Source organism: Tamandua tetradactyla, chromosome 8, assembly GCF_023851605.1.
Source record: "Tamandua tetradactyla isolate mTamTet1 chromosome 8, mTamTet1.pri, whole genome shotgun sequence".
NCBI lineage: Eukaryota > Metazoa > Chordata > Mammalia > Pilosa > Myrmecophagidae > Tamandua > Tamandua tetradactyla.
In genome coordinates this window covers 48,359,349-48,373,136 of record NC_135334.1, presented here as the reverse complement: position 1 = coordinate 48,373,136, position 13,788 = coordinate 48,359,349, and the positions used below count along the sequence as shown (strand labels likewise).

The 13,788-nt window shown below is 39.0% G+C and overlaps 1 protein-coding gene across 2 annotated transcripts in view; it reads left to right on the top strand.

Moving 5' to 3' along the window:
* PIWIL4 (piwi like RNA-mediated gene silencing 4) overlaps positions 1–13,788 on the top strand; it is a 69,277-nt gene that overhangs the window by 21,458 nt on the left and 34,031 nt on the right. Inside the window, exons 1-4 of one of the 2 annotated variants that reach the window (XM_077113230.1) lie at positions 4,167–4,384; positions 5,553–5,631; positions 7,503–7,634; positions 11,661–11,875. In XM_077113230.1, the coding sequence (XP_076969345.1) occupies positions 4,298–4,384; positions 5,553–5,631; positions 7,503–7,634; positions 11,661–11,875 (513 nt within the window). In that variant the 5' untranslated portion in view covers positions 4,167–4,297. Of the gene's footprint in view, positions 1–4,166; positions 4,385–5,552; positions 5,632–7,502; positions 7,635–11,660; positions 11,876–13,788 lie in introns of those variants that run through there. The other variant, XM_077113232.1, reaches the window with a different exon arrangement.

The following is a 13,788-nucleotide window of genomic DNA, read 5'->3' as shown; positions in this document are numbered from 1 at the left end:
CAAGATAAAGTTTACAATAACAAAAAGTATAAAATTTCCAGAAATTAACTTAAAAATTCATGAGAATTTTATGAAAAAAAAACACTAAGTTTCTTAAAGGACTTAAAGAAAAACTTGAATAAATGGAGAAATCTAACCTTGTAAAGATGATAGTTCTTTCCAAATTAACTTCTATATTCAAAACACTATCAATTAACATTTAAATAGGATTTTTAAAGAAAGTTGACAAATTTATTTAAGAATTAATATGGACATTGGTAACAGAGTCCAGCAGGAGTTAGAAACAGGGTAAGATAATGGGTAATTGGAGCTGAAGGGATACAGACTGCGTAGCAGGACTAGATACAAAAACTCTAAAATGGACAACACAATAATACCTAATTGTAAAGCAATCATGTTAAAACACTGAATGAAGCTGCATCTGAGCTATAGGTTTTTTTTGTTGCTGTTGCTGTTGTTTTGTTTTTTGTTTGTTTTTGTCTGTCTGGTTATTTTTGTTTGTTTGTTTTTTTGTTTTTACTATTATTATTGCTTTTATTTTTTTTCTCTATATTAACATTCTATATCTTTTTCTGTTGTGTTGCTAGTTCTTCTAAACCGATGCAAATGTACTAAGAAACGATGATCATGCATCTATGTGATGATGTTAAGAATTACTGATTGCATATGTAGAATGGTATGATTTCTAAATGTTGGGTTAATTTCTTTTTTTTCTTTCTTCCGTTAATTAATAAAAAAATAAATAAATAAAAAAGAATTAATATGGAAAAATAAAGTTATTAATAAATAAATTGAAAGAAAAGACCAAAGAGGAGGACTTCATAGTTTCAAATTTCAACTTCTATGTGAGACCAAAGGGAGAGATATAGTGCATTGGGCAGCACATTACCTAATTTAACGTGTATGGTCGGTTTAACTGAACAACATAAATACATGGAATCTTGAATAGGGTGTGAAATCTTGTTGGTTTGTCCAGGTTAATGTGATGCCCCAATATATCCCAGAGTAATTTGGACAGAGCATAAAAAACTATTTGCAAAGTCCCCTTGGGGGGACTGGGGAGAAAGGAGGAAATATTCAACTTTCTTGATATTCTCACAAGCAGTGGGGACAACCAAATCAATAGGCCGAGCCCTCGATCTTGGGATCTGCCTCTATGAAATTTATTCCTGCTAAAGGATAGACTAAGCCAACTGACAATTATGCTTAAGAGTCACCCCCAGAGACCTCTTTTGTTGCTCAGATGTGGTCTCTCTAAGCCAACTCAGCAGGTGAACTCACTGCCTTTCCCCAAACATGGGACATGACTCCCTGAGGTGTAAATCTCCCTGGCAACAGAGGACAGAATTCCTGGGATTCACAGGCACCTGGCATCATGGGTGTGAGAAAGCCTTCTTGACCTAAAGGGGGAAGAGAGAAATATGATTAAAGTTTCAGTGGCTGAGAGATTTAAAACAGAGTGAGAGGTTATCCTGTAGGTTATTCTTATGTATTATATAGATATCCTTTTATAGTTTGGTGTACTGGAGTGGCTGGAGGGAAGTACCTGAAATTGCTGGCTGTGTTCCAGTAACCTCGATTCTTGAAAGTCATTGTATAATGATATAGCTTCTACAATGTGACTGTGTGATTGTGAAAGCCTTGTATCTGTGCTCCTTTTATCCAGGATATGGATAGATGAGTAAAAAAAATACGGATAAAAAATAAATGATTAATGGGGGAAAAAGGGTAAAAAATTGGGTAGATTGAAATAATGGTAGTCAATGAGTGGAAGGGGTAAAGGATAGGGGATGCATGAGCTTTTTTCTTTTTCTTTTTTTTCTGGAGTGATGCAAATGTTCTAAAAATGATCATAGTTATTAATACACAACTATGTGATGTATTGTGAGCCATTTATTGTACACCATGTATGGACTGTATGCATGTGAAGATTTCTCAATAAAAATATTTTTTTAAAAAAGGGAGGATTTGCCCCACTAGATTTTATGAATACTACAAAGAAATAAAGTAATAGTGTAGACTAGACATAGATAAACAGAATACAATTGGAAGGCACAGAATCAGATCTACGTATATATGGGAATATGATACATGCTGGAGGTGGCTTAACAAACTATTAGAGAAACTGTAGAGTGTTTAATAGATGATAGGGAAAAACAGCTCAATAGATGGAGATAAAGTTGGATCCTTACCTCACTATATATAGCCTGAAGGATATAAAATATTTAATGTGAACAGTAAGCTTATAAAACCAATAAAATAAAATGACACATAATATGCCTCAAAACTTAGGGCAGTGATGGTTTTCATTTAAAAAGACTCAAAAAGCACAAACCATAAAATAAAAATGGATGCATCTGAATACATCAAAATTAAAGATTTTGGTTTGTGAAAGCCTTCGTAGTAAAAATTAACAGAGGATGGATTGTGAGAAGATATTTGCAATGTTAGAAAAAAAATAAGAAATTCTTCCATGTCACAAAGAATAGAAAAAAGGGAAAACAACATTTAAAAATGGGCAGCAGATGTAAACAGGCAATTCACACAATGAAGAACTCCAGAGCTATCACATATATATGTAGAGGTGCTTCATGTCCATGCCCACTGAAAAAATAACATATGATACTACCTCACAAGCATAGGCAAAAACTAGAAAACTATAGAACACCAAATGTGGGGGACAATGGGAGGGAATGGGAAGTCTCTTGCATGCTGGTGTGAGTGTGGACTGCACAGCGCCTGGTAGTTCTTCGAAGGAACCCTCTGAGCCTGCCTCTCAATTTTCTAGGGCTGCTGTAGCAAATTACCACCTACTACATGCCTTAAAACAGCAGAAATGTATCTCAAAGTTGTGGAGGACAAAGTCCAAAATCAAAGTTGTTGGCAGGGTGGGTTCCTCCTGGAGGTGTTGAGGGAGACACCATTCTGTGCCCATCTCTCTAGCTTTTGTTGGCTTTTGGAAATTTTTCGTATTCTTTGGCCTGGGACTCTGTAACTCCAATCTCTGCCCCCTCATCACACAGCCTTCTTCCCTGTATCTCTGCATCTCAAATCCCTCTTCTCCCTCTTGTAAAAACCTCAGTCACTAAGAAGTAGGGCCCACCCTAAATTCAGGATGATCTCAAGTCAAGATCCTTAACTTGACTCTATTTCCAAATAGGGTCACAGTCACAGGTACTGGAGGTCAGAACTTAGATTTGTCTTTCATGGGGACACAATTCAACCCACTACATCCAGCTCACCAATTCTTGGGTATATGTCCTAGCTCACCTCAGTTATATTTATATAAAATATTACGTAAAATTTAATATAAATAAAAATAATATGTATATTATTAGAAGACCTGAGAGCTCAGGCTGTGTTTAAATGCCAGCACTTTTCTGTCAGTCCTCATTCTCAAATCAGAAGTAAAAATAACCTTACAGGGTTGCTCTGAAGCTAGTAAAAATATATCTTGACCTAAAAAAGGTTCAATAATTGGTAACTGCTACTTACCACACTCTCCATTTAAAGTCAGTTTGGATTTTCATTTTAAGTAAGTTTTAGCAAGTTAAAAGTTTGAGGGGACTGGGAAATCACACTTTGGGAACTATTTGCTTGGGTTCCACATTCTTTTCCGTTTGTCCCTACTTGTCATGGGTTGTCACACCAGACACACTCTTATGAAAACGAAAATGCTCCTTGAAGATGAAATTTAAGAATAAATAGTCTAACTCCCCATCCCCACCCTACCCCCACCCCCACCCCAGGTCAAGGAACGACTCTCAGAATTCCCACTTAAACCTTGTTGCTCTGAATCTGGGCTGTGTATGGAGAGGTCAAAGTCAATCAGAGAAGCATGTCACTTAACCAAGAGAAGATCCCCGGCACACTGGAGACTGGGTAGCGCGCGGCAGCCCTCGGTCCACAGTCTGCGCTGGGTACGGGAGGCCCGGCGAGGACCTGGGCCCGCGACGCCGAGGAAACATCGCGCGGGGCGGAGGCCCGGAGTGGGTTCGTAGAAACTTCTGGCAGGCCGGCCGCGCTCTCAGAGGCACGCCCAGGCCGGGCCCGCCCGCGATCGCTAACCGCTGGCACACACTGCGGGTGCGTTGCGGGACCCTGCCGCGACCCCTCGCAGGCTCTCGGGGCTGTGCGCGCCCCCTCCGCCCACGCCGCGGCTGCGCTTCCACCCTCTTCCACCACGGGCGGTCGGAGACCCAGCAGCTCTTCACAGTCTAGCCATCTGGACTCCAAAAACAAATACCCTCAACTGAGAAATTTGGGTTCCTGGAGTCACTCTGGACTCATCTGAGCCATGAGCGGGCGGGCCCGCGTGAGAGCACGAGGCATCGCCCGTAGCCCCAGCGCCACGGAAGTGGGGCACGCCCAGAACTCGCTTTCGGTGTGTAGAGTGTGACACTTGGTTAACTTTGCTTAGTCTCTCCTACCTTCATTCCCAGCCTGGGCAATGCCTTGCTCTACATGCATCTTTTTTTCTTTGCTAGAAAGTAGTGCGTTAGCCTCTCTCTAAAGTTTGGGTCTTAGGAGTGTCCCATTTTCACTTTTTAGGCATCTTTTGTAAGATAGTAATGTAGTACAGCAGCCAGTGAAGAGGACTGAAAATTGAAGGCAATTTTGTCATTGTCTCCTACTTTCTGAGTTTTAATTACTCGATTTGGTTTGAAGTTGCCTTGTAAGAATTATGGACTTCCCAAAGTAGTACTGTTATATAACATATAATCTAATACGATTTTGTCTGGCTAATTAATCTAAAAAAAATATATATGGAACCTCAAACATAGATGTGGTTCAGATTCTTGAGGGATCGTGGTGGGGTTGGGTTGTTTGCTGGATTTAGGCAACTAGGTTGGCTTGACCTGAGATAAGCAACCTTTGGAGTGTGTTACACACTCAACTACACACTCTTACTATTTGGAGCAGCTTCCTCGACCAGAAAGTAATAGTCTGGTGGTCATTGTGTCTTTGCTCTCATAAAGTGTTTTTTTCTTGACTTAGTTCACATTTTGGCAGACCAAGATGTAATACCCTCTTGAACAAAGGGAAGTTACTGTGAAAAGAGAAAACATTAATGGTTCCCTTTACCGCTTTTGTGAACTGATTTTGGCCCAATTTATTAAGGGAGACTTGTCATCTGAGGTTGTCTGGGCTTCCTTTATTTCCTTGTTACAAATATGTTCACTTCAGAGGCCCCATGGCCCGTGGGCCATTGAAGCTGGAAGTCCACAATCATCAGTCCCTGAGCTGACTGGTTCCTGCCTGATGCCCGAGTGCCAGGATCCCCTTTTCATCTCTTAACACCTCCAGGTTCTAAACTGGCACGTGGTCCATGCTAAAATCAAAGTCTGACGAATGGGACAATCTATAGCTTGTCCTTCTCTTTTGTCTTAGAACAACAAGGGTTTTACCTGCTAACACTTTCTTTTCCTAGCTCGTGGCACTCCAATACCTTATGACTCAGTACTGCTCTTATCTTGTGCATAGCCTTTTGATTCATGACATAACATCTTAAATATGAAGAAAACCTTTTTTGCTGTTGTTGCCCATTTTAGCCAACACCTCTTGACCTGAATGGCAGCAAAGCATCCGTTAGCAGTGGCTACGTGGGAACAAGCAGCACTTCACAGAAATGTAAGTGCAACTCTGTCCCACTCATTTCTGTTCAATCTGAACTGACTACTAAGTCTTATAGCAGCATAACTTCGGAACCGTCCCACTTTCCTTTCCTCAAATGAGCCCCTTTTGTTGTGTTTCTTTTGAGACTCCCTAACATATAGTCTACTGCTGAATTTCCTGACAGTGCCTGGCAGATGGGAATCCACAGATATTAGGAAGCCATTTATCTAGTTCCATCTGTTTAATGAAGAATGTTGAAAAAAATTATTTAAAAATGCTCTATGTTATAGTAATGTCAAAGCTCCTGCCTTGCAGGGTTGATAGAAACCTCATGTTCCAGCTGATGCTCTCCTCTTCCTTCCCCACCCATGGTAGACATTGCTGTTTTCATGGTAGCTCTCTTCCCTGCAAAGCCAGATTTTATCTAAGGATACTTGTCAACATTTTCCTCCAAGTACCTGCTCTCACACAGTGCAAATTGGCAGGTCCAGTAAAACCTGTTAGCCATCTCCTTTGTTCTGACCATCACGTGATTGATTTCTAACAACGAGGTAATCTCTAAGCAGTTAGGTTCCCAGATTCTGAGGGCCATCAGTATCTATCTCGTGCCTGACTCTGCTGCCTGTCCTCCTCACTGGGGGTTCTCCCGCTATACTCATGTACAGCCTGTGATTTGAATTCACACTAGTGAATGTGGTCCCCACCGACGACCCACTCTGAGAGGCAGTACATTAGGGCCAGGACTGCTGTTGTCATTCAGCCATTATTTCAGCTTCCCTTTGGTAATTCCCCTCCACATCTGTTGCACATTCTTGTGAATACGAAGTGGTTGATGCCCTTCATTCTTTAAGAGGAGATGGAATTTTTAGAAACAGCCCAACATCTTTTGAAGTCAAGAGCAGTGAATGATATGGGCAATCTTATGAGGACAATATAATTTTTAAAAATTTAATAAGGGATGTGATTTTCCTGGGATACTCAGGAAAAAGCACACTGAGAAAGCAGTTTTGAGCATTTGGAGTTGATGCCTGTAGTGAGTTTATCAAAGGATAGTGATCAAGTTGGAGTCTCAGAGTTTTGCCAAACTATTAGCCATATTGTTTTGCAGTAATATTCTTTATATTTTTAAGTTATCTTCATAGTGCCAGAAGATGTATTAAAAAAAATTACCGGGCAGGCCACGGTGGCTCAGCAGGCAAGAATGCTTGCCTGCCATGCCAGAGGACCCGGGTTCGATTCCCGGTGCCTGCCCATGTTTAAAAAAAAAAAAAAATTACCATCTTCTTGTACTTGGTTTAAACAGAAAATGTTCACTCGGAAACAGATTTTAGTTTTGTGTGTTCTAGGAGCTAACAATAAGTGATATGCTCTGAGGTGAGACACTGGCTTTCATTCCCAAGGGATATGCTCTAGCATCAAAAACTGATGGCATTGCTCTGGACAATTTCTCCTCCTTTCTTTGAGAAAATGAGGGATCTGGCCCTTCCCCGTGCAGAAGTAGGTGTGATATGCAAGAGCTGTGGGAGAAAGAGCTGCCCTCTATAAATGGATGTAGAACGGGACATAGGGAGACAGAGCTTTTTCCTTAGCCAAGAGGACAATCAGAACAGTCCATAATTTTGTAGGATGTGTAATAAACTCAAGATCTTCTATTTTTAACAAAACATTTCATGCTTCCTTAACTGTTTTTAATTGTATGCCTGAGGACTTCTGTATAGTCAGTCAGATTTTATTTTCAGCAATGTGGGCAAGTTTTATTTAAAAACAAAAACAACAACAAAAAATCTGAATTTTGCTTAGAGATACATTTTTGACCTAGTAATTAATTGTAAATAATAGTGATAGGACAAAATGTTACATATTACTGATTTCTCTTCCTATTCTAGGTGAAGATGGCATGTCTTGTGGTGATGCAGGACGTACCTTCATGGAAAGAGGTTGGAAAATCAGACGAGACTTCGTGGACTTGGATATCTGTACCAGAGAGAAATTGACACATGTGAGAGACTGTAAAACAGGTACCCAGACTTCACCTTATCTACTTTTTTTAACGTTACGAAATCTTGCTTAAGGATTTTTAACTTTTAGATCTAAAATAGACAATGTATCATTTAACAGTTGTTTATTGAACACCTGCTGTGTTCGAGGCATAGCCTAGGAATTTTATCGTTTTTAGCCTTAATTTTCTCTTTCATTTATAAAAATAATAACATTTTTACCCAAATTACATCCCACTTGTAGAAAGGAATTTCTCCTTATACCTGTAGTGGGTTTCAAAAAGGACACTTCATCTCTTTCCCGATGCTTTTCATAGATGGAGAATAATAATGGCTTCCTTCAGGAATTTTTTTTCTCTGGAGTTCAGTCTCACCCCTGAAATTGCACACAGAATTGTGGGTATGTGCATTTTCTGGGTAGTAGGTGTAAAAGGTTTTGTGACTCCTTCCAGAAAGTTAAGACTTAGTAATACAGGTCAGTGTTTTTCAGACTTTTTTTAACCATGCACTAATATAAGAAATAGATATATTATTATTCAGTGCACATGCACACACACAAACATACACACACATACACACAATGGAAACAGACGTTTCATGAAACAGTGCTTACCCTTGTGACATGCAAGGAACTCCGGTCCCTTTTATTGAATCTCGTCTTTCATTAAAAATGCTGGTTCAATCCACCTAATCTCATGACTGTAGCACTCATGGACTGTGGCTACAGTTTGAAAACACCAGTGGAGGTTATCTCTGAAGGTCTGGCCGGTTCTGACATTCTGTAATGAAATTTTCTTTCTCTATTAATATGAACAGCTGAAAAGTGTTGCTATTTTTTCAGCATCTGGGAACGTAAAGGAAAGCTTTTCTTTAGTTAAAATAGCATAATGATTGCTTGCTGCTGCCAGATATATACCACATGTCAGTGTTGGAGAAATGCCAAGGTGTATAGGATACTTTTTTAAAAATGAGAAGTTGCAGATTTATACAGAAATCATGCGGATAGTACAGAGTTCCCATATTACCTCCCACATGCACAGTTTTCCATATTATTAACACTTTGCATTAGTGTGGTGCTTTTGTTATAATTGATGAGACAATAGTATAATTACACTGCTAACTGTAGTCCATAGTTTACTTTCGGGTTAACTGTTTGTGATGTACAGGTATATGGTTTTTTAAAATCTGTATTCTGATAACATAAATACAACCTAAACTTTCCCCTTTTAACCACATTCAAATATACAATTCAGTGGTGTTAATTACATTCACCATGTTGTGCTACCAGCATCACCATCCATCATCTGTCACCAAAACTATTCTGTCTCCCCAAACAGAAACTCTGTACCAGTAAGCATTAATTCCCCCTTTTCTCCCCCCAGCCCAGCCCTTGGTAATCTATATTCAAGTTTCTAGCCCTATAGATGGGAACATTCTAATTATTTCGTATAAGTGAATTCATACAACATCTGTCCTTTTGTGTCTGGATTATTTCACTCAACATGATGTCTTCAAGGTTCATTCATGTTGTCACATGTATCAGAACTTCATTCTTTTTTTACAGCTGAAAAATATTCCATTGTGTGTTGTTCTAGTTCGCTAGCTGCCGGAATGCACTATACTGGAAACAGAATGGCTTTTAAAAAGGGGAATTTAGTAAGTTGCTAGTTTACAGTTCTAAGGCTGAGAAGATGTCCCAATTAAAGCAAGTCTATAGAAATGTCCAATCTAAGGCATCCAGGGAAAGATATCTTGGTTCAAGAAGGCTGATGAAGTTCAGGGTTTCTCTCTCAAGTGAAAGGGCACATGTCAGAGTTTCTCTCTCATCTGGAATGGCACATGGCAAACACGGCATCATTTACTAGCTTTTTCTCCTGGCTTCCTGTTTCGTGAAGCTCCCCAGGAGTCATTTTCCTTCTTCATCGCCAAAGGTTGCTAGCTGGTGGACTCTGCTTCTCGTGGCTATGTCGTTCTGCTCTGCTCTCTCTGAGTCTCCTTCATTCTCCAAAATGTTTCTTCTCTTATAGGACTCCAGAAACTAATCAAGACCCACCCAAATGGGTGGAGACATGCCTCCACTTAATCTAGCTTAACAACCACATCTCCGGGAAGATGGTCTAATTACAGTTTCAAACATACAATATTGAATAGTGGTTAGAAGAAACGCTGCCTTTACAAAATGGGATTAGGATTAAAACATGGCTTTTCTAGGGTACATACATCATTTCAAACCAGCACATGTGTATATACCACATTTTGTATATCCATTCATCTGTTGATGGACACTTTGGTTGCTTCCATCTTTTGGCAATTGTGAATAGTGCCACTGTGGAACATGGGTGTACAAATACCCTGCTTTCAATTCTTTGGGTTTTTAACCTAGAAGTGAAATTGCTGGGTCACATGGAAAGAGTACCCACTAGAACTGACCACAGTGTGACTGTATTTTTTATAGTCACTGTTCTAGTGGGTGTGAAATGGTATCTCATTGTGATTGGGATTTGCATTTCCCTAATGGCTAGTGATGTTGCATGTCTTTCATATACTTATTGGTCATTTGTGTATCTTCTTTGGAGAAATATCTATTTAAGTCTTTTGCCCATTTTAAAATTGTGTTGCCTTTTGTTAAATTGTAGCAGTTCTTCATCTACTTGAGATATTAACCCTTATCAGATATGTGATTACCAAATATGTCCTCTCATTTTGTAGGCTGTATTTCTGCTTTTACGATAAAGCCCTTTGATGTATCAAAGTTTTTAACTTTGATGAAATTCAGTTTATCCATTTTTTATTTTGCTACTGGTGCTTTTGTTGTAAAGTCTAAGACTCCAATGACTAATAAAAAGTCTTGAGATATTTCCCTATGTTTTCTTCTAAGATTTTTGTAGTTTTGGGTCTCATAATTAGGTCAATAATCCATTTTGAGTTAATTTTTGTATATGGTGTGAGGTGGGAACACATTTTCATTCTTTGCATGTGGTTATCCAGCGTTCATGGTAACTTTGTGAAGCGACTGTTCTTTCCCTATTGAGTGGGCTTGGCACTGTTGTTGAAAATCAATTGGCCATGGTTGCAAGGGTTTATTTCTGAACTCTCAATTCAGTTCTGTTGGTCTATGTGTCACACATGATACTTTTTCCCTTCACCACCTTGGGGGCTCATGTTTCCACTCCCTTCATGAGAAAAGCAAAGTTGTGTCTGTTTGATAAAATTATTTCCTAGAAGACAAAAACTGGTTGATTTCCTGTGAGGAGAGGTGAAAAGTACCTCCTTTGTACTCTCCTAGATTCGGCCCCAGGGCAGAGTGTGCACCATCCTGAACACTAGCCCAACTCTGATTTCCTCCTGGAGACTTTTAAGATGTGAATAAAAAATTCTTTAGTGGAATGGAATCCCTGGAAGCACACGTGGCCTGCGTGTGCCTGCTGAAAACAGAAGCCTGGATAAGACCTCTCTGTTTCCACATAGGGAAGATATAATGCCTTCCTGTCTTCCCAGCCCTTCCCTTGATCTCAGAGGGCCTTCTCTAGGACATGCAGAGCAGTCTATTGCCCTCGTGGAAGATTTTTAGAATTTTCCGAAGTGTGGGTAACTTCTGATTATCTGGATTTATAAAAGGTTGGGAATGGCATTTGTGGTAAGAACTGGGTAGTTTCTTTATAATCAGAGCAGTATCTGAAGTTATTGCTCAAGCAGATTTGTACTGCAGAGAATTAAAGCTGGAAGACAAGTTTTAGAAGAAGCCTGGGAAGAGCTGAATTCAGATGCTTCTCTTCTCCCAGGGTCTCCCAGAGTGTCAATGTCTGCTCTTAGGCTTTTCTGAGATTTTGCTTCATACATGATCCCTTTTTGACTTGCCATGGTGTGCTTTCAGGACTCCATAAGGTTATGGGACAGCAGTCTGTAGAGCTTGTTTTGCATCACTGAACTAGTATCCTTGCTTTACAACTGCTACTATACATGTTCAAATACAGATTTTTTAACAACGTAATATTAAATGTGATCTTTGTAAAAACAATATATATTTTTGTCATTTGTTTTCTTTAGGTTCCAGTGGAATACCTGTGAAACTGGTCACAAATCTCTTTAACTTAGATTTGCCCCAGGACTGGCAGCTATACCAGTATCATGTGACATTTGTTCCAGATTTAGCATCTAGAAGACTGAGAATCACTTTGCTTTATAGTCATAGTGAACTTTCCAACAAAGCAAAAGCATTTGATGGTGTCATGCTTTTTCTCTCACAAAAACTAGAAGAAAAGGTATAGTATGATTAATTTTTCATTATGTGTATATATATATATATATATACACATAAATTTATAATTTACATATATTTAAAAAGTTAGTTGATTTCCATGACAGTTGGAATGAATATTTTACTTACTCCTTTCTTTGAAAACTATTCCCTTGGCTGAGAGTTAAAAGACTTCCTAATTAAGACCTCATCAGTAATTGATTTCTTAATTAAGAAGCTGATAGTCTGGCATTTTAAAAATAAGAGTTGAAATGAAAACACTGCTTTTTCAACTCCTTTTATTTGAGTCAGATCTTTGAAATAGGCATCCTATTTTCTCAAAATAAGCAAAACTTTCAGAACATCTTTTAGCCCGTGGCTTTAGTGCTTTTAACTTGCTCTGATTTATTTGCTCCTGCACTTTTGTGCCTTTGTGTCCAAACAACCTTGCATCAATCACTGATTCTAAAACTGCCATTTCTTGCATGACTTGTTCCATCTTCATATATTACACTTTATGAAATATGAGTTATCAATATCAGTTTAACAGTCTTTTTTTTAATAGTGTGCCTATTGGAAATGGCAATTGCATGCTTCATATTCTTTATCCATTTTTGTACACCTCTAGCACTTTCAATTCCAAAGCGAAGATAATGGAATTGATGTTTTAAACTTATGCTTTGTTCTAAAACAAAATTTAAATTGCCACAAGGAAAAGAGAAGCAGTTCCTGTAGGAAAATTAAAGTAGGGCATTGTATTAAAATTTACTTCTGTCTCTTAGAGAGAGTAGTCCTTTAGTTCAACATTTTGAATGGGATTGTATCAATAGCACAATTTAAAGCTCTAGACTCTAGGCACATCTTTGTGAATTTACTCAAGAAATGCTTTTCTGAGCACTCTTGGGGCCTTTATCCTTTTATGAGGCCCTGAGATTTGTAGGAGCTGCTGCCTGACTCTTTCATCTGAATCTGGAACTTGAACGTTACACCATATGCTTAAATTCAAGAATTTGGAAAATCTGTATCTATAACTTTAAATTTCTTTTTTTTTTTTTTGCATGAGCAGTCACCAGGAAACAAACCTGGGTCTCCAGCATGACAGGCAAGAAGTCTGCCACTGAACCACCATTGCCCGCCCTGTAACTTGAAACATTTTTATTCACACAATAAGTCTTTGTTGAGCCCTCAGAATTTTGTCCTGTGACCACCAAGATGTTGATAACGTGCTAATGAGGCTCACACTACAACTATATGTTTCAAATGTATTATCACTAAAGATTATCTTGTTCTTATAGAAGCATGTGAAGTTCAAGTTTAGAAATTTAGATATGTTAAAATTATTACATACTTCCCACAAATCTTCCAGTTTATTTAACTTGTCCTTACGCAAAGAGGAGACATTTTACTGTACTGATGCTAGGAATAAATTCATATTACTCCTCTCTCATTAATAATGAGTATGTAAGCATGTAGTATGTGCCAAGCACCTTCTTGTTGAAAATGAAGCCTAGAACGAGGCAGATGAGTAAATAAACTATTAAAACAAGATGTGACAAATCAGTCCTGCTGATTTCCCAGACACAGGTGATGCTGGGTTTAAACAGAAGAGTGCAGTCTTGTTCCTTACCATCACGTGAAATGCTAGCGCGCAGAGGCAATGAAGAACACCTAGTGTCCTAAGGAAGATATTGCTGTTCTCACTGTTTTATTCTGATTTTAATATTTTCCCCAGACTTAACCTCGGATCCCCACCCATCCCTACATACTTCCTAGGATGTTTATTTTAGTTGAAAGAGCCCCTCCAACACCCATGCAGTCTGCTCCCAAATAGCATGGCTCAGAGAGTCCTGTCCAGCTGCACCTGCCCTTCTGCTGCCTTCCAGACCTGCTCTGTGACCGTGGCCATGACCTATGTTGCATTTCAAATCACGTCTCTTT